The sequence below is a fragment of the Pipistrellus kuhlii genome, unplaced genomic scaffold, assembly GCF_014108245.1.
Source record: "Pipistrellus kuhlii isolate mPipKuh1 unplaced genomic scaffold, mPipKuh1.p scaffold_m20_p_2, whole genome shotgun sequence".
In the NCBI taxonomy this organism is placed as follows: domain Eukaryota; kingdom Metazoa; phylum Chordata; class Mammalia; order Chiroptera; family Vespertilionidae; genus Pipistrellus; species Pipistrellus kuhlii.
The window spans coordinates 24,470,878-24,490,511 of NW_023425515.1; the positions used below are offsets into that span (position 1 = coordinate 24,470,878).

General features: G+C 39.0%; 1 protein-coding gene across 2 annotated transcripts in view; it reads left to right on the forward strand.

Annotated features, from left to right (window-relative positions):
* The window catches only part of LOC118722332 (multiple epidermal growth factor-like domains protein 6), a 589,906-nt gene that overhangs the window by 78,558 nt on the left and 491,714 nt on the right, over positions 1-19,634 (forward strand). The window contains exons 2-4 of one of the 2 annotated variants that reach the window (XM_045583659.1): positions 2,764-2,898; positions 5,529-5,638; positions 7,746-7,850. In XM_045583659.1, the coding sequence (XP_045439615.1) occupies positions 2,764-2,898; positions 5,529-5,638; positions 7,746-7,850 (350 nt within the window). Of the gene's footprint in view, positions 1-2,763; positions 2,899-5,528; positions 5,639-7,745; positions 7,851-19,634 lie in introns of those variants that run through there. The other variant, XM_045583660.1, reaches the window with a different exon arrangement.

A 19,634-nucleotide genomic window follows, 5' to 3' on the forward strand; every position in this document is an offset into this window, starting at 1 on the left:
AAAAAACCTCTGTGGTTTCCCATGCCCTGAGAATAAAATCAACACTCCTCACTTGAGAAGCCCTTTCTGCCCTACCAAGCATCTCATCATTTGAGCCAGTTTGGCCTTTCAGACTCTCTGGAGGCTAAGCGTTTTCCCCACTTCAGAGCCTCATTCTCTTTCTTCCACCTGAATGGCATCGCCTGGCTTTTCTGTGGGTGGCTTCTCTTGACCCTTTCAGGTCACAGTGTCACCTCTTCAGTGAGGCCTTTCCTAATCAATGAATCTTAGTAAGCATCCCCACTCTCGATTTGGGCCTCCTGATGGCTTCTTCTTAGCATTTTGTATGCATTCAGGTGCCTTCACGTTCTCTCTCTCTTGTCTTTAGGTTGCCAATGCTAAGTGAATATGGATTTTCTTATGGGAACTGTCCGGCAACACCCCTGTCCCCGTCCTTTCCGTCTGCATGCCTTGCAGGCTTAGAGCTTCCCACATTTACCTTTCTTAGCCTGAAGACTTTGTCTTTTGGAGGCTAACACTGCCTACATGTGCTTCAGCCTCAAATGCTAGGAAAAAAAAAAAAAAGTAGCCCTCAAAAAATTAATGACTGTAGTTAGCATGTAAATGCCCAGGCTCCCTCATGCATTCTGTCCTAGTCAGCTAAAAGATTGATAGCTCAATAATACATCTTTAAAAAAAAAAATAAATATATATATATATATATATATATATATATATATATATATATTATTGATTTTGTACAGAGAGGAGGAGAGAGGAGAGAGGGATAGAGAGCTAGAAATGTCGATGAGAGAGAAACATCGACCAGCTGCCTCTTACACACCCCTTACTGGGGATGTGCCCGCAACCCATGTACATGCCCTTAACCAGAATTGAACCTGGGACCTTTCAGTCTGCAGACTGACGCTCTACCACTGAGCCAAACCAGTTTCGGCTCAATAATACATCTTTTATTGTTGGCTAATTTTACTTCCCAGTCTGATTTCATCACTTCCAAATAAATGGCTTACATTCAAATCCTTGGGTGGAGAGAGGGTTGTGCTGCTTCTGTCTTGTGTAGTTGAAAATTTGTGAGTTCATGGATAGATGGGTGGGTGAATGGGTGGATGGAATAATAAGTGAAGAATAGATTACAAAATGGAGCTCAAGGCTGTGTAAGTTTTGGAACTATTGACTGAAAAAGCAAAGGTGCTGTAAACTCATTCTAACTGGAGCTAGTTGGCTCACAAAAAAGCATGTAAGCCCACTAAAGGTATAGGTATAGGCAGATAATCTAATATAGAATTTTTAATAGCTAATATTTTCTTTAGTTCCAATTCCTGAAGATTTTATAGATGCATGACTGATGTGCAGTTTTTACATTTATTATTTTACTAGAGGCCTAGTGCATGAAATTCATGGACTAGGGGGTGGGGTGGAGTGGGGAGAGAGGGTCCCTCAGCCTGGCCTGCACCCTCTCACAGTCCAGAAGCCCTTAGAGAATGTCTGACTGACAGCTAAGCTCCCGCCACCACCACTGCTGCACTCAACAGCTATGAACACAGCTTTGCTAAGTGGTGCTCCCGTTGTGGGAGCACTGACCAGAAGGGGGAAGGTCATGTGTTGAGCATCTGCCCCCTGGTGGTCAGTGCATGTTATAGTGATCAGTTGTTCTGCAGTTTGGTTGATTTGCATATTAGCCTTTTATTATATAGAATTAGAGTATTTACTTAAATAAAATGCACTGTGCAAACTCTTAAAGTTCAACATGCATTCTTTTTTTTCCCTCATTTAGGTGACATTAACAGTCACCTTTTATATATATGAAAGTGAGAATTGGGCTAAATAAAATCAGCTAGTGAGATTTAGTCAGAGCCACAGAAAGAAGTGATCACAAAAAGTTGATCTAAGATCTAGGTGACATAGAATAACTGATTTCAGGGTGGAGATTGCTATTAAAAGTTTCATCATTATGATTATTCTGTTATTGGATAAGTTCACAGAGTTATTTGGGAACCAACTTGAACTCTTTAATAAGCATTTCTACTTTCAGCAGATCATGAGTATGGAGACTGAGCTAAGTGTGTTTCTTGATAGCAAGATAAACCATCGAAGTCTGGCTCCAGTGAGGTCAGTGCCTGGCATACAGGTAGCTATGAATCATGAAGCATATAAGTGGCCAGGCCACCTTGCTTTTATAACACTTCAGGTGATCAGCATATCTAGCCCTATACATTTAAAAGTTAAAGATCATGTGTCTAAGCCTGTAAATTTGCATACACTGCCTGTAAGGAAATACAAATATAATGGTGCTTTTTGCAGAATATTTGTGTTGAAACAGGCATTGTGTGTGAAGCTGAACTAACTAAATACGGTGGCAATTACTGTTCAGAAGGAAAAATTTAAGCTCTCTTTATGAATTGGCCTGTCTTTTTTTCATGGACATTGTAGATGCAATCATGGGTAACGTGTAATTCTGGTTGTTTTTTACTTTTGTCTACTGAACAGCTCAGAATTAATTTGCAGCTCAGTTTTTTTTAAGCACATGGAAACTTATGGCTTATATATTTATCTTATGAGTTTCTCTTTATTTTAAAAATCTATTCTGATTTTTCTTTTTCCTCAGCCTGCTTTTTATTTTTATTTTTATATTGCCTGTATTTTTCTCTCTTACTTTATGTACTGATGTAAGTCACCACACACTTTGGAGGAATGAATGATTCATGTATAAAACATTGAGAAACAATCTACTTTTATCTCATTACCACTTTTTTTTTTTCCAAGGCCTAATGTGTGTGAAGAGCAGCAGCTGACCGTGGTGGGACTTCCACGCCCCTGTGTGCGAGCATTCACACACACTGTCAAGCTCTGGAAGCAGGGCTGTGCTGGCCCAAGATGGTGTGTGGGTTATGAAAGAAGGTAAGGGTGCTTCCGCTATTCCTTTGGACACTAAAAATCAAAACCAAAAGCCTCAACTGCATCTGAAGATTTCCCCCAATACATTTTAGAAAATTATTATACTATAAACTGAAGTAAGCAAACACAAGATAGGAGCCTGAACTTGCAGAGTTCTACAATATATTTTCCTTCAAAGATAGGATCTATTATTATTCTACTTTTGGCCTCATTTACGTAGGAGGTCCTTTGGATTCAATGCTACGAATTTTACCACATGACGTGACAGACTATTGAAAGCTGAACATCAGAAGACAGACAGAAACAAGGAATATTGTGTGGGTTTGCTACATTTAGCAAGGCTTGGATCTGGGTGCCACAGTTGTGAAAGACTGATCTGCCCTGGGTTCTCTTCTCACACTTTGAAACCTAGAGCTCCTTTGACTTGAGTATGACCTTTGAATTAGGATTAACTAGGCAGGTTGGGAGAGGAGAGAAAAAGCAAATACCTGGTGTTTTCTATGCATCAAGGCTTCCTATAGACTTTTGAAAAAAAAATTTTAAGATAGTTTTACAGCCCTAACTGGTTTGGCTCAGTGGATAGAGCGTCAGCCTGTGGACTGAGGGGTCCTAGGATCGATTCTGGTCAAGGGCATGTACTTGGGTTGCGGGCACATCTCTGGTGGGAGTTGTGCAGGAGGCAGCTGGTCAATGTTTCTCTCTCATCGATGTCTCTAACTCTCTCCCTCTCCCTTCCTCTCTGTAAAATATTAATAAAATATATGTTTAAAAAAAGATAGCTTTACAAAACATCTAGGTACCTCTTAATACAAATAGTTGTTAATGGGGTGTTTTGGGAAATGAAACAACTGAGTCAGAATTCAAGGTTTTAAAAAAGTATGGCTTCAGATTAATAAATTTATTAATATTATTATTACTATGTCAAAGGAAAGTTGAAATTTATACATAACTGGATTTTATGTTGTGTAGAAATATCAGATACTGATAATATAAGACTAAATAAAATATTAAAGGCTAAATATTTTATTATGGATATTTATATATACATTGTATGTACACACTCATGTCTCTGTGTGTGTGTGTTTAACTTTCATATGTGTTGTCTTTTTTAGCTCTATGCTTAGGAACTTTAAATGAAATTTAAATTGGAAAACTTCCCCTGGCTCTTATCAGCTGTATGGCCCTAGGAAAAGTTCCTATATTTCTGTGTGCATCAGTGTGTAAAGTTAGAAAAAAATAATACCAGGCATAGTATGGTATATTTAACACATGTGTCATGATGCTTGATACCTATTTTATACATTTCTCTATTTAGTAAATATTTATGACATTGGCTTTGGAGTTGAGGCAGTGTTCAATAATGTTTTGGTGTCTCTGCCAACTAATTTCTCCCTTTTTTTTGTATACAAGTATGCAAAACTATACTTATATCTCTATTAGAGAGATTCACATACAAAATATTAGGTTATACTTCAAGATGGTGAGTAATTGTCACAAAAAGTAGTTATAGCCAATTAGTCCTATTTTTGAGAGAGCAATATTCACTTAGAAAGGTGGGGAAAGAGAAGTTAAAGGAAGTGTAACTTGAAATTGGCTTTGAATAATGAAGGGGACTCAGGGATCTACACTAATAAAAGAGAAAGATGCAAAGTGACCATACCATTGCAATGCCCACCAGCCAATCGGGAGTGAGTATGCAAATTAACCCAACAAAGATGTCACATTAATTTGCATACACAGCCACAGAGTGGAGGTGGTGCCAGCAGCCAGGGGAAGGAAAGCCTATTCTTGCACCAATCTTAGTGCATCGGGCCTCTAGTAGGTTAATAAAGGGGAGATAATATGTTAATACATTTTGATATAAGGAATAAAAATGATATGGATTTGATAGAAAAGAAATTAGCCAGCTTTGAAGGATTTGGTATTGTAGTGTATTAAGAGGTCAGCAGGTTGTGCTCACCTGTCACCATGTATTAGGACCCCAGATCTTAGAACATGGAAACCCACACCTGAAAACTGTATGTTCATATTGACCAATGTCACCCCAATAAATTTAATAATAAAAAAAGAGGTCAGCATGAATAGTTATAGTTTAGTGTTTTCAACATTTGTACATTATTGTTCCCCTAAGGAGCCTTTGTAATTTAAAAAAAAATTCATAATCATCCCCCTTTCCTGTGAAGTTTTAATGGCACAGGTGTACTTTATCTGTTTGTGTACTATGGTCCTTGGTATAACTTGTGTATTAGCTAAGTTTTTTCCCCCACCCTTCCCACCCAAGAATCAATTGTCTCCTTGCTGATATCACTAGTGTTAAGAATGCATGCTCTAGGGAGACTAGTCTATGAGGGGCTTTCATTGTCAAGTTGAAAAAGTATGTACCTTATTATCCATCACAGTTTCATTATGCATTTCATAATTTTGTGTTTCCTTCTTGATAGCTTGAATGACCCTTAGAAGAGTTTACACCCTGGGGCATTCTCTCGTGCACACACACACACATGCGAAAATAATATACATGTATTTTGTGTGTATAGATGACAGGATTTGGGTTGGAGGGAGAGTTTTTAGTGGGCTTAAGATGACAGCTTTGCTGTAAGAGGACATATAACCTAGATCCCTGTGTTCCATAGGACCCGGTACTACACCGTGTACAGACAGGCATACGGCGTGGAGCAGCAGACCGTCTACAGGTGCTGCCCTGGTTGGCACCGCCAGGACGATGAACCTGGTTGCCTACTCGGTAAGTTATAATTCCTCCTGTCTCACTCTCTTTCACTTGAAGTAATGGTTTCACTCTGCTTGGGGCTTCAATCATATCATGCCTGTCAAGGGTTAGGCATTTTTAGAATCACCACAGATTTGGAGCATCTCTTTGGACTGAAAATGCACACGTGACACACGCAAAAAATGCACAAAAAGCTTTTCTGTTAAGCATTTCTAATGATAGGTCAGAACTCAAATCCCGCAGAACTGCCGCTTTACATTCTGTCTCTTTATTTAAAAGACAGTTTATTTAAAGCCAGCCAGTTACACCTTGACTTCCATCACCCTTTTCCATTTGCCCCTTTCCCATATCATCAAATTTGTAATCCACAGTGGATTCAGAAGTCCGGAGGGAAATCACCGTACTAAATCTAAATGGGATTTCTCAACCTGTACATGTCATGATTAATTGCAGAACTCTGCAGGCAGTTTACTTTTTAAGATGAGCTATGCAGTCCTTGCACGAACGTGTGGGGAAAGTATGCCAGAACCTTCCAGTATGTTTGACAGCATGCAGGCAGCAGAACTAGTGGCATTATGTCTCCCAATCTTGCCAGGAGAAATGGCTCCATTTACCTATCTGTTTACGGTTATTGCAAGTCACTTAAAACGCTTCAGCATGTTGCAATCAATACAGCACCACAGCACAATAATTGATCTCTCCTGCTACCCTGTACCTGAGGGAGGTTGTCAGCATCCTGCTTCCTTCCTCACTGTGCTTTCTGCTCTCAAAATATCTTAGCGAGGGGCCTCAGGCTTCCCATGCTAAGCAGGCTCTGTGTGAGCGGTCCCTGTATTTGCATGCAGTGTTAGGCCACTGCAGCTAGCATCTGCCCACGATGTCACTCCAACTCTTTTATATAAACTCCTGGAAATTAATAACTGTGAGATGAACTTTTTAAACTGTTATATGACACCTATCACAGTCCTTTGCCTCAGGAAGTATTGGTATTCTTTGCTTTATTTTTAGACTGTTTTTTAAAATTTTAATATTAATATTTTTATTTATTTTTTCCATTTTTTTATTGATTATGGTATCACATAATTGTCCTCATCCCGCCAATCCCATCCCAAATCCCTCCCTACATATGCCCTCAAACCCCTCCCCCCTCCTTTGTCCATGGCCACTGGCCAGGCCCATATGCATGCACACAAGTCCTTTGGTTGATCTCTTCCCTTTTATCCCCACCCTCCCCTACTTTCCTTCTGAGGTTTAAAAGTATTTTCGGTGCTTCTCTTTCTCTGAGTCTGTTTTTGTTCAACAGTCCATGTTGTTCATCATTTCCTCTAGATGTGTGAGATCATGTGATCTAAGAAATACCCTTCCTTAGACTGCTTTTTAAATCTTATTCATAGTTTCTTTACGTTAGTAATACTCAAACTTGAATTCACATGACCTTGTATCTTTTTATTTTTATTTATTTAATTTTTTAAAAATTGATTTCAGAGGAAGAGAAAGGGAGAGAGATAGAAACATCAGTGATGAGAGAGAACCATTGATCAGCTACCTCCTGCACGCCCATGATCAGAATCGAACCTGGGACCCCTCAGTTCACAGGCTGATGCTTAGTCCACTGAGCCAAACCAGCTAGGGCAGACATCACCTTATAACTTTTTAAAATTTGTATTCTGGTTCAGTAGGTCTGGGGTGAGGCCTGAGATTCTGCATTTCTATAAGCTTTGAGGTGAGGCCGCATACAGAGTGCTTCAGGCTGTAGGGAGCAGGCCTTAACTTGCAATAAATACTGGTTTACCTTGCTGTGGAGGTGCCCATGGAAATTTTTAAATTATATTTATTTATTTTAAATCTATCTTTATTGTTGAAAGTATTACAGATGTCCTCCTTTTCTTTTCCCCCTTGACTCCCTCTGCCCAGCACCTGCCCCTCCCAGGCCTTTGCCACTCTATTGTTTTTGGCTGAGGACTATGCATATATGCATGTAAGTTCCCAGTTAATCATTCCCACCCACCCTTCACCCCTGCCCTCTATTATATTTATATTTGCAACTTGATGCTTACATTGAGGATTTCCTTTCTTTCTGGAAACCCCATTCTTCATCTGTCCCCATTTACCTTTCTTTTAGCTGTCTCTGCAGTGGCAACATGTTTCCATGGAAGGAGATGCTCAGACAGTGAGGGCCAGCCATGCCAGTGTTCCCAGGGTTTTCAGGGACCCCGTTGCCAATATGGTGAGTCACCAAAAAGACCATTTTACAGATGCTCCTTGGTTTATGATGGAGATATGTCCCAACAAACCCTCCTACTTGGAAAATGCACTCAGGACTACACTGTAAGTATGGGTTATCTACCCTGGTGAGTGCACATGGCTTGCTGCTGCTGCCCAACATTGTGTGAGAGTATTATGCATGCCACATGTCGCCCAAGAAAAGATAAAAATTCAAAATTCTAAGTTCGGTTTCTGCTGAACAGGTATTGCTTTTTGCACCTTTGTGAAGTAGAAACATTTTGCAGTCCAGCCATCTGTAAGTTGAAGACATTCTGTATTATGTTCAGGAAGTTGTCTGCTTTGCTTGCAGGGTCCACCAGCCAATTTTGTCGATTCAGACAAATGGCCGGATTGTCCCTCTGGGCATTGATTGGGGAGCATTTAAAATGAGTCACTAAGCAAAAACCTACAACCTACAGGATATTCAGCATCATAAATTTTGCTTTGCAGTCTAGGTTTAATTATTCACTGTAAGAGTACAAAAGGTTGCAGTAAGTACAAAATAGTCTATTTTATGAAGGAAATGGCAGCTTAGTAAGACAACCTCATTGTAAACTCAGATGTTAAATCTTTAATGGAGCCTTGGTTTGAAAATGCTGGGACAGTACTTTTCTGTAAGATCTCTGTGGTTTGTGAATGAACAGTGTGGGGTTAATGCAAATTCCGTGTGATGTGATATTTACTACTTTTGTTCCCTTTATTTAAAAAAAGAATGGCACTTGCATGACTCTCAAATTTTCAAAACTTGATAACCAAATCTACAAGGTTGGAACTTCGTCAACTGTCAATGTTGGACATGTGCATTTTTCTTGTTCAGGAAGGGTTCGTGATGGTCAATGATTTTATCCTTTCCTGCATCTGCCATGAAAACCAGTGCTTCCAAAAGGATTTGTTTTGCCTTCGTTGTCTCATTCTAGTCTCCAGAGAATCTGAATGTATCTGCATTTATATTTTTAGGGAAGGATAAACAAAACAAAACTGATCATACAGAGAAGTTAAAGAAATAGTGTAAAGTGTAAAGAGCTAATGAAATATTGTATTCATTATTCTTTGTTGAGAGGTTTGCCTTCTCTTATTCATTACATGAGCCTTTGTAAGTGAAATTGAAAGGTTGCTGAAAGCTCATCACTCCTATCCATCTATCTTCTCTTTCTGTATCATTAGGTTAAGGCTCAAAATTTTGATGGGTCATCTCACAGATATTTTTTTTTGTAAATTAATCCTTTGCTTAAAACAACAACAACAAAAAACAATACTCCACACATTTGTGAATTAAGATATAGCTGATTTTTAACCCCAATTTATTCTGTGATTGTGAAAATCCAATCCTGAAACCAAGGTCAGTGGACACATTGAGCTCTAGGGTGTGTCTTCAACTGTTACTATTATTTTTAAGAAGCTGACAGAAATAATACAGTGGTCCAGGACAACAAATGACTGGTATTTGCTTTTAAATAAATTGTGTCAACTACATGTGCAGCACTGGTTTCTTCATCTTGATCAGTAGCTGTGATGAGCAATTACACATGCCATTGATTCCTCCTTTTAGACTTAAAAAAAAATTAATTATTACTTTAGTAATTCATTGGTTTTGGTAGAGCACATCTTTCAAAACATCAAGTTCCCAAGGGGAAAGCTAATTAAAGTAACACATGGTAATGATAATGGCCTAGAAATTATACCTAGACTAATTTATTCTTTATTTTTTTCTATATCAGTATTTGACTATGTTGATTATTCAAATTTCTTCAGAACTTTTATCTATCAGAGTCGTTAAAGTACTTTCTGAAATTGAGGTAGCTAAACTTCATATGCTTCAATTTTGGGTTGGTGAAAATGAGATGGAATTTTTGGACTGGAACCCGGATTCTTGTCTGCCGGAATCCAAGAATGAATCTGCAGACAAGAGTGTTATAGCAAAGGTGGAGATTTATTGAAGAACAAGTACATACTCCCATGTGGGGAGAGGGAAAGAGTCCCACAGAATGGACTCCCAAGTAGGGAGGGGGAAAGGGTCCCACTGAGTTCCTTTTCCCTGTGTCTTATAAAGTCTAAAGAGCCTGGTGCCTTGATATCCCCTCTGATTGGTTACTATATCCCTTAGACTCGTTACTGTAGTAACTCCTGGGCTCAAAGGTTGAACCTCACATGGGACATATTAGGTTCACCCCCCTCCTTCCTTATTGTTTCCTTATTCCCCCTGGGCTTTCTTCTTCTGGATGAAGGGCTTCCTTCTCTTTATTTTGTAAATACAGACCTTTTGCTGTTCTCAGCTCCCTCATTCTATGAAAAAGGACCTGTTGCAGCTTTTCAGCTCCCCTATTCTATAGAAATATACCTTATGCTGCTCTGCAGCCCTGTGCTTCCTCCATGGTCCCCTTAATTTCTAAAATTTCCTAAACTTGTCCTATTTTACTCCTAAAATTCCTGTTTCAAAAATACTGGATTATTTCAAACATAGGCAGAATCAGCATGTCTTTTTCACAAGTTTGTTTGTACTCTCCAAAGTCCTAGGAGTCATGAGAGACCAGCTATACAAAATACCTCTCAGGAGTAGGCAGGGAATTTTTAGTATTGTTGTCCAAGTATGTTTGTCTGTAGACTTTGCTGGTTTTTTATTGTCACGATGGATCTCCTGTTGAATTTAAAAAGAAAAATGGATGAGTCCTACTGGATATACTTCCTGAAGGAGGAATTCAGGCATCTCCTACAAAGTATCACATTTCATCCAGCAAAATGAGATATCACTAAGTCTGTAATGGAGGCATTTTGGAGACTTCCTAGAAAATCAAATATGTGAGGAGGCAATTGGAAAACCCAATTAAGAAGGAATAACATTAGTTGAGTCATGAATGTGCACTAAAAATGGAAATCAGCAGAGGTTGTTTTTAAAAAGAGTATAATTGATAGGACACATACTCTATCAAGCAGGTTGATTGTAGTCTGGAGATGCTACCTATAATGTCTGTTATCCAATGTTGTCTTTTCACATTATATAAATAATTCAAGTAATAGAAAATAATTCAAATAAAAGTTCAAATATAAAAAATTAATAGTAATGAGTATAAGAAATAAAAATGCACAATCTTATTTCTCAGTAACGGTTACTCCCAGACTTCGTGATCCCCAAGGACCACCAGGGAGCCGAGTCCGATGCAATAAACAAAAGAGCCTTTTCCATGCTAGCATGGGCTCCGTCCCACTCACGCCGGCAGCATGGCGGAAGAGAGAGAGAATTTTGCCCAGTCCAGGGGTTTTACTCCGGTCGGTGGTGATGTCACTGCCTTGGCTAACCCTGATTGGTTGGGTGAGGGCTAGGGTTCAATTACAGAATGGAGGATAACTATGCCCTGCCCCACAGTGGAGTCAGGAGCCCATCCTCGCCCCGCCCTGCTCTCTTATAACCATGTGGCTTGCTTTTGTATATGTATATTTATATTCATACACACATATGCAATTTTACATAACCAGGCATCTTCAAAATACGGCCCGCGGGCCACATGCGGCCTGCAGAGGAGTCTGATCCGGCCCGCCAGGTTTTTTGGGCAGTGAGCGCAGCCGAGGTGTTACAGTAGGAATTAGTAGTTCATATAGTCCGGCCCTCCAGCTCTCTGAGGGACCGTGATCTGGCCCCCACTTAGAAGTTTGAGGACCCCTAGACACTGTTTTGTCATGAACACCTCACTTCATTTCTTACCCTTGTTTTTCTTCTGTCCTCTTCCTCTCTTCCCTCCCCTACCTTTTAACAACCTGACAAATACTCTTGCATTTTACAGGGCTCATGGAATCCTACATATAGCTGCATCATATTCCATGGCATTTGATGCACCATACATTTTTAACCACCCATTTATTGGTGGGCATTTTGTTTCCAATTCAATGGTACAACAATCCTGGTACAATAATGTGGTGCTTCTATGTCTGTGATGCAGAGTCCTAGCAGTGAGATTGTTGGGGTTATCAGTGAATATACGTTCAATTTTCATTTAAATTATTTGTAAAATGTTTTGTGGGCCATGGTAATGGCTTTACCAGTTTATTCGGTCGGGTCAGATAAAAATCTGGATGGATGCTAATTCTTATTATTTTTTTTTTGGCATGCTAGCATAATAGGGAATCACTTGCATCTTCATCCAAAACTAGAGATCTGAGAAATTAAAGTGCTGAAGATTAGTATTGTAAATATGGATTGCTCTTAGTATAGGGTAAAGTTGACTTTATTTGAGACATGGGGAAAAAAGAAGTCTGTAAAATGAAACAGATGGCCTTTGAAAAATGAAGAAAAAGAATCTTGTCATAGAAAGAGAAGGGACATGCTAATAACTGAGAGAAAAGCTTGAAGTTAATAATGATTCTAAAATTGCTGATCTACTTAACTCATTTGAAAAATCTCCTTCTAATAAAGAAAAATGAATGAAATGAATTTTGACAATTAGGAAGTAATGAAGAACTTTCCGAAATAGCTATTGATTAAAGGAATCAAAAGGAATACTTTGAAGATGTGAACACATGCAAATCAGGCAAGACAGCTGGTAGTGAAATTTTTTCTCCTTTTTAATTTTATGGATCCAGGCAGAACAACTTGGAGCTATATTAATTGATTAATATCACACACAAATCATACCTTTGTCGTTCATCACTTATTCCATCTTTCCTTTCTCTTTCCAGTTAAATTATAAGTCAAGTTAAATAATGTGCCTAATAATTGGGTGCTAAGACTGAGGTTTTCTTTCTTTATTATTATTATTATTATTATTATTATTATTATTATTACTATTTTAAAAATATATATTTTATTGATTTTTATATTTTTTTAACAGAGAAGGGAGAGGGAGAGAGAGTTAGAAACATTGATGAGAGAGAAACATCAAACAGCTGCCTCCTACTGGGGATGTGCCTGCAATCAAGGTACATGCCCTTGACCAGAATCAAACCCAAGACCCCAGAGTCTGCAGGCTGACTCTCTATTCATTGAGCCAAACCAGTCAGGCTTCTTTATTATTATTATTCACATATTATTTTCCTTTCCTTTCCCTTTCTTCTAGTCAGTCTTTAAGTTAGTCAGTAAATATTTGCACACCAGGTTGTATGGTAAGTACGTACATACCCAAACTAAAAAGCAAATATGGTATCCTTAGTGTAGGGGTGTTGAACTCAATCAGAGAAGGGGCCAAAATCTAAAATCCAGCCTAAATCGCTGGCCGAATGGTTTACTGAACAGTCATAAACTGTCATTGTGATGGAAACGCAGCGGAGTGCAGTGATGACAGTTTGGTGCGGGCCACATTGCAAGGCCTGGCGGGACGGATTTGGCCCGCGGGCCTTGTGTTTGACACATGTGCCTTAGTGCAATGGTAAATAGAGACTGGGGGTCCCGTGATTATAATGTAGTTCACACGTGCTTTGATAGAGAGAGTTTCCATCTGAAAAGAAAATGGTTACCTGTGCCATGCTAGGAGATAAGGAAAGGTTATCTCAGGAGATTTGAAAATACTAACTACCACTTATTCTTAAAGACAAACAGAACAATAATATGAAATGGATCGTATGAAATAAAATATTTTACAGAGAGATGAGAAAGAAGCACAACAAGTTCAAGGAATAATAATAACACAGTAGTTCTCTTGATTACAGTAAGAGAAGCACATAGGACAAGGCCAAAAAAATGTAGCTTTGTTTATGCCCAGGGCAGTAGTTCCTTAATTTTTCAGGGTCCAGCCAAACCAGCAACTCCAGACCTTATGTAGAGGTGGTTAACTGATTCTGCAAGGATTATGCTGTCCCTGAGCAGACAGTCCAGCAGTTGGAGTTTCGTGAGCATGCAACAGTACTGGTTGGTACTGCACAGTCCTATGCCAGACTTCTCAAACATCTCCATTACTTCAAAGTGTGATGCTTATGCACATTAAAGATTGAGTTTGCTGGAATGCTTTCTGGTGACATGGATAATCTTAAGCAATTTTAGGGCTCTGGTTGAGTGTCGCCAATGACCACTTGTATTATCTTGGAGAAGTCGATGTTGTTATTGTCATTATTTGAGCCTCAATGCCATATTTTGTAAAATAATAGTTGGAATGTTTCTCAGCACCTTTCGTCTACCTCAAATTATTCTAAACAACTTATATGGATTAGATTTTTAATTTCTATAATCAGTCTATGAAGTGAATACTCTTATTTGCCCTGTTTTTGAACCCGATTGAAGCATACAAACTTATCCAAGTTCAAATAAGTAGGAAACAGGTATCTGGGGTCCATATCAGTGTGTTCTGGATCCAGAGTCTGCAAGTTTAACCTTCAAGCTCTTTAGATTTTTGACATAATTATCTGTCTGCAAGATTGTTATTTTTGAGACATATGGATAATGCATGTGATCTGTAAGTTGGAAAGCATTAACCAAGCATTACTCTTTATGTTGACTGTAAATTCTCTGTGAATCTTTAGGGGAATGCACAAACTGAAGGGGGAAAGGCTTCTGTTGTTGTTTTGCTCCTCATCCTATGGGAAATATAAGCAAACCTGAAGTGTTGGGTCACAGGTATGATTTTGAGCCAACCAATAGGTTCCAATCAAGAAGTTCATGCCCTAACCAGTTTGGCTCAGTGGATAGAGCATTGGCCTTTGGACTGGAAGGTCTCAGATATGATTCTGGTCAAGGGCATGTACCTTGGTTGTGGGCACATCCCCAGTAGGAGGTGTGCAGGAGGCATCTGATCTATCTTTCTCATCAATGTTTCTAACTCTCTATCCCTCTCCCTTCTCTGTAATAAATTAATAAAATATTAAAAAAGAAGTTCATTAAACACTCTGCATGATATACCTGTTCTATGTGGATAGGAGGTTGGACCCTATAAAAGATATTATGTTCCCAAGAGAATTTTGAATTTAAGAAGTGGTATAGGTTGAGTTGTGTGCCCGCCCCCATTCTCCAATTCATACATTGAAATCCTAACCCTCAGTAGCTCAGTATTGACTTTATTTGGAAATGTGGTTGTTGAAGGTATAACTAGTTAAGATGAGGTCATACTGATGTAGGGTGGACCCCTAATCCAGTATGACTGGTGTCCATATAAAAAGGGGAAATTTGGACACTGAGGCATGCACACAGGGAGAATGGGAGCATGAAGGTAGAGATCAGGGCTGTATCTATAAGCCAAGCAATGCCAAGTAAACCACCAGAAACTGGAGGTAGGATACCAAACAGATTTTCCTTGCAGTGTTTAAATGGAACCCACCCTGCTGACACTTTGGTTTCAAATTTCTAGCTTGTAGAATCCAGAGGCAATGAATTGATGCTTACCCACAGCTTCATTTCAGCAGTAGGTCTACTCAGACAATGAAAATGGGAAAAAGTCAGCAGGGGTTTATAAAGAGCAAATCATGCAAAGAAAACTTGATGGATTATTTTAATTGAATTATAAAATTAGTGTGGGAAAAAGATTTAATTTGGGAAAAACTGCAAAATCATTAATTGAGCATGCTTATCAATCTGCAATCCTAAATGAGCATTTCTAGAAGATAGTATAAATGAAATTCAGGTTATATCGATATTATGGAGATAAATGGTTATACGTTCTTAGCTTGAAAATCAGTGTGAAATTTAGTGTTATTTTGTTCATCATGTGAAGATTCATTGCATCAGAACCTTAAACCCTCAGCGGGTTTCCAACAAGTTTGTATTAAGGCAACTACATTCTGCTTTGCGTAAGTTGACAGAAGGATGTGACAATATTGGCAAAGATTGGGCCAAATATGATAAAGGCACAGATAGACTGTTTATAAGGAAATTGAATCAATAACTATGCTGAAGGTTATCCATGTCACCAGAAAGCATTCCAGCAACACTCACTCCCTATGTGCCTATAAAGGGGCATCTTATTTGGAATCCATTCAGAAGATAAATGACCTGAAACTGATTTTAAAACATAAGCTTTAGATGTGATTTTCCTAGTATACCCTTCATGGATGGTTTGCATGGCTAGTGTTAGCAACCATAGATGCGTTTTAAGAAAGACTGCATAAGAATTGCCTGATGTTGCAAATTTGACAACTTAGAGTAGAATGACCCAGAACCTCTAGAATTCTTTTATTCCACAGAGTATAACGCATTTTTCGGACCATAAGACGCTCCGGACCATAAGACGCACCAGTTTTTAGAGAAGGGAAATGAAGAAAAAAAGATTCTGAAACAAATAGTATCCTAAAATATTTTATGTGCATTAAAACCCAACATCACAGTCATAAACACATGTAATCAACCCTGTAAAGTAAATAGCAGCATTTAGAACCATTTTAGAGCCGGGCAAGCACACAGAGACCACACTGAGCCGGGCAAGTAAAAAAACTTTTTTTTTAAAGTATATGTGTAGGCTATATTTGGACCATAAGACGCAGGGACTTTTCCCCCCTACTTCTGGGGGAAAAAAAAGTGCGTCTTATGGTCCGAAAAATACGGTAATTGGTGATGAAGACAGAGGAGGCAGGTCAAGGCAGAGGAGGGAAATAGAGGTGATCAGGCTGGCAGGGGAGCAGTTAGAGAGCAATCAGGCTGGCAGGCACAAACAGTTATGGGCAATCAGGTAGGTAGGCAGGCAGGTGAGCAGTTAGGAGCCAGTGGTCCCAGATTGTGAGAGAAATGTCTGACTGTCCATTTATGCCCAATCCCTATGAATTTCATGCACTGGGCCTCTAGTAATCTATAAGATAAGTCATTTATAGTCCCCTTTTGCAGATGGCACACCTGACATAAGGCAAGGTTAAGTAACTTACTTGAGATCATTCATGTAGTAAATGATGGAGCCAGGGTGTAGACTCAGGCTTCTGAGTTCATCCTTTAACCACTATGTGATTTCTGTTTCTTTAAATCATAAGAACGTTTCTGTTTATGAAAATATAGTTGATATTATTTCCCTGAAAGGGACATAAGGTATTTATGCTTTATTTTTAGTGCTTAAACCTGGTCACTATGCTAACAAAACAGTCTTCCTACAAAACATATGAGCTAAATGATTCTCTTCATTTAAAGTTTTGCTCATTATACATACACATATTGAGTGGCTGTTTAGGACCTGTGTAAAAAATACAGAGCTCTGCTATTGAAAAGTCTACATTCTGGTTACAGAGACAGGAAAACAAATCATTATAATGTGATGAACAGTGTTCTCAGAAGTACATTAAAGAGGGCACAGGAACCGGGTTATGGTGGGGAGCTAGACTTGGGGAGTTGTGGCAAATAAGACTGCATATTAATACTATGCCACTCAGTATTGCCAATATAAATAGTTTGATCTCAACTCGTTGGCTATGTTGTGCCACTGAGGATGACAAATGGGCGTTTTATTTGTAAAAGTGTTTTAAAGATAGAGTTACAATCAACTGCAAGGAGGTTGAAAAACCAAAGGAATAGAAAATGTCATGTCCTCAAAAGGGGCAAATTTTGCATGTAGTCATTTTCTCTTTTTTTATTGCTAGCTGACAAAAGTTCTTTTTTTAATATCAGACCTCTCATTCTGTCAGGTACAAAGTAATACTTAAAAAGTGCCTTTTTGTTTGTTTGTTTGCCTTTGATTACAAGTTTAAGTCTGTTTTCTGTTAAGGAACTTGATAAATATTCTTTGAAAGAAGAAATTTTGGATTGAAAAAGGTATCATCTACTGCAGATATCAATACTCTCCAAGTTTTTTTTGGAATGGTTTAGCTGACTTTCTGCTTGCCATATAAATTTGAAGTATGTGAAGTATGCTGTGTGCGGTGGGATCTTACTCAAGCTTATTTATACCTGAGTATCATGAACTGCACTAACATTTCTGCCAACGGAGGCCATTGGGATGTATCTCTCGGTTTGGGCATTTCATTTCTTAGTTATTTTTGAAGCTATAATTTTCTTATCCTGCTGTAAAAACCTACCATAAATGGTTATAGATGGAATGGAGCATTCCATTCTTGTCTATTAGAGTTTATGCTGGTAAAATCAATCATTGAAATTCCCTAAGTGATTAGTTTGTTTTATGTTGGGTAAAGACAAATGAATCTTCTCTCCAGGTTTCTCTGCTTCCTTGGCAGAGAGAATGAGACTTCATTGATGGGGATAGAAGGGGGAAACACCTGGTGGACCTGTCACAGGAGGGTCATATTCAGAAGATAATTTAAGTGGGCATTTACTGAAAGACAAAGCCAACAGTCAAATTTAGGTAAGACACATGTGTCAAACACAAGGCCCGCGGGCCAAATCCGTCCCGCCAGGCCTTGCAATGTGGCCCGCACCAAACTGTCATCACTGCACTCCGCTGCGTTTCCATCACAATGACAGTTTATGACTGTTCAGTAAACCATTCGGCCCGCGATTTAGGCTGGATTTTAGATTTTGGCCCCTTCTCTGATTGAGTTCGACACCCCTAAGGTAAGACATAAGGGAGGAGACTGGTGAGAGTCAAGAAAATTGAGATAGGAGGTGATGTTGAAAGTATAGACTTACCTGCACAGATTTGGACTCTTTTCTCAGCAGGAGCATTTGTGCATGGTGCCCTCTGCACTGGTCAGATACAGTAAAAAGCTGAATGATGCCTTATCCTTATATTTTTAAAATGTGAATAATTTGCTTTACCGTATTTCTTAGGATGTGTTTTCTGGATTTCTGTTCCCATTGGATTTTAAGTAGTGTTAAAGAAAATGAAGTCTCTGTGTTCAAATAAATTTGGGAAATTTTATGTTAAGTAGCTTTACATTGTATTTATTCTTATAGGGCTTTCCAGAGCCTTCACTGTGCTAATGTAAAGGCAATTCCCTCACAAGAGTAACTAGATTCCTATGTATTCCAAACCCATGTGACCATAATCTTAATCCATTATTAAATACTAGAGGCTCAGTGCACAAAATTCGTGCACTCATTGTGTGTGTGTGGGGGTGTCCCCTCAGCCTGGACTGCACCCTCTCGCAGTCCAGGAGCCCACAGGGAATGTGCAGGTAGACCTAAGCCATCAGTCAGACATCCTTAGCACTGCTGCAGTGGCAGGAGAAGCTCCCACTACCATGCTGTGCTAGCCAGCTATGAGCCTGGCTTCTGGCTGAGTGGTGCTCCCCCTGTGGGAGCACACTGACCACCAGGGGACAGCTCCTGCATTGAGCATCTGTCCTCTGGTGGTCAGTGTGTATCATAGTGACTGGTCATTCTGCTGTTTGGTCAATTTGCATATTAACCTTTTATTATATAGGATAATGTCTTATTGTGGGCAAGGCCTCTAATTCAATTTTAAAAAATATATATATTTTATTGATTTTTTTACAGAGAGGAAGGGAGAGGGACAGAGAGTTAGAAACATTGATGAGAGAGCAACATCTACCAGCTGCCTCCTGCACACCCCCTACTGGGGATGTGCCCGCAACCAATGTACATGCTCTTGACCAGAACTGAACCTGGGACCCTTCAGTCTGCAGACCGATGGTCTATCCACTGAGCCAAACCGGTTTCGGTTTAATTTTTTTTTTTTTTTTTTTTTTTTTTTTTTTTTTTTTTTTTTTTTTTTTTTTTTTTTTAGGTAGTTAAAAGGAGGGGCAGAATTTTCACTTGAACCCGAAGCTAAATTGCCCTTAGCTCAAAAATCTGCACACCACTGAGACACATCTTGGTGAGGCTCTTGGTCAGGCTCATTCTGAACCCCCACACTGTTCTATTATGTGTATATGTATTGGGAACCATCCTATCTCTTTAGTGAAAGGAACTTTTTGTTATGTTACAATGTCTAACTTTATC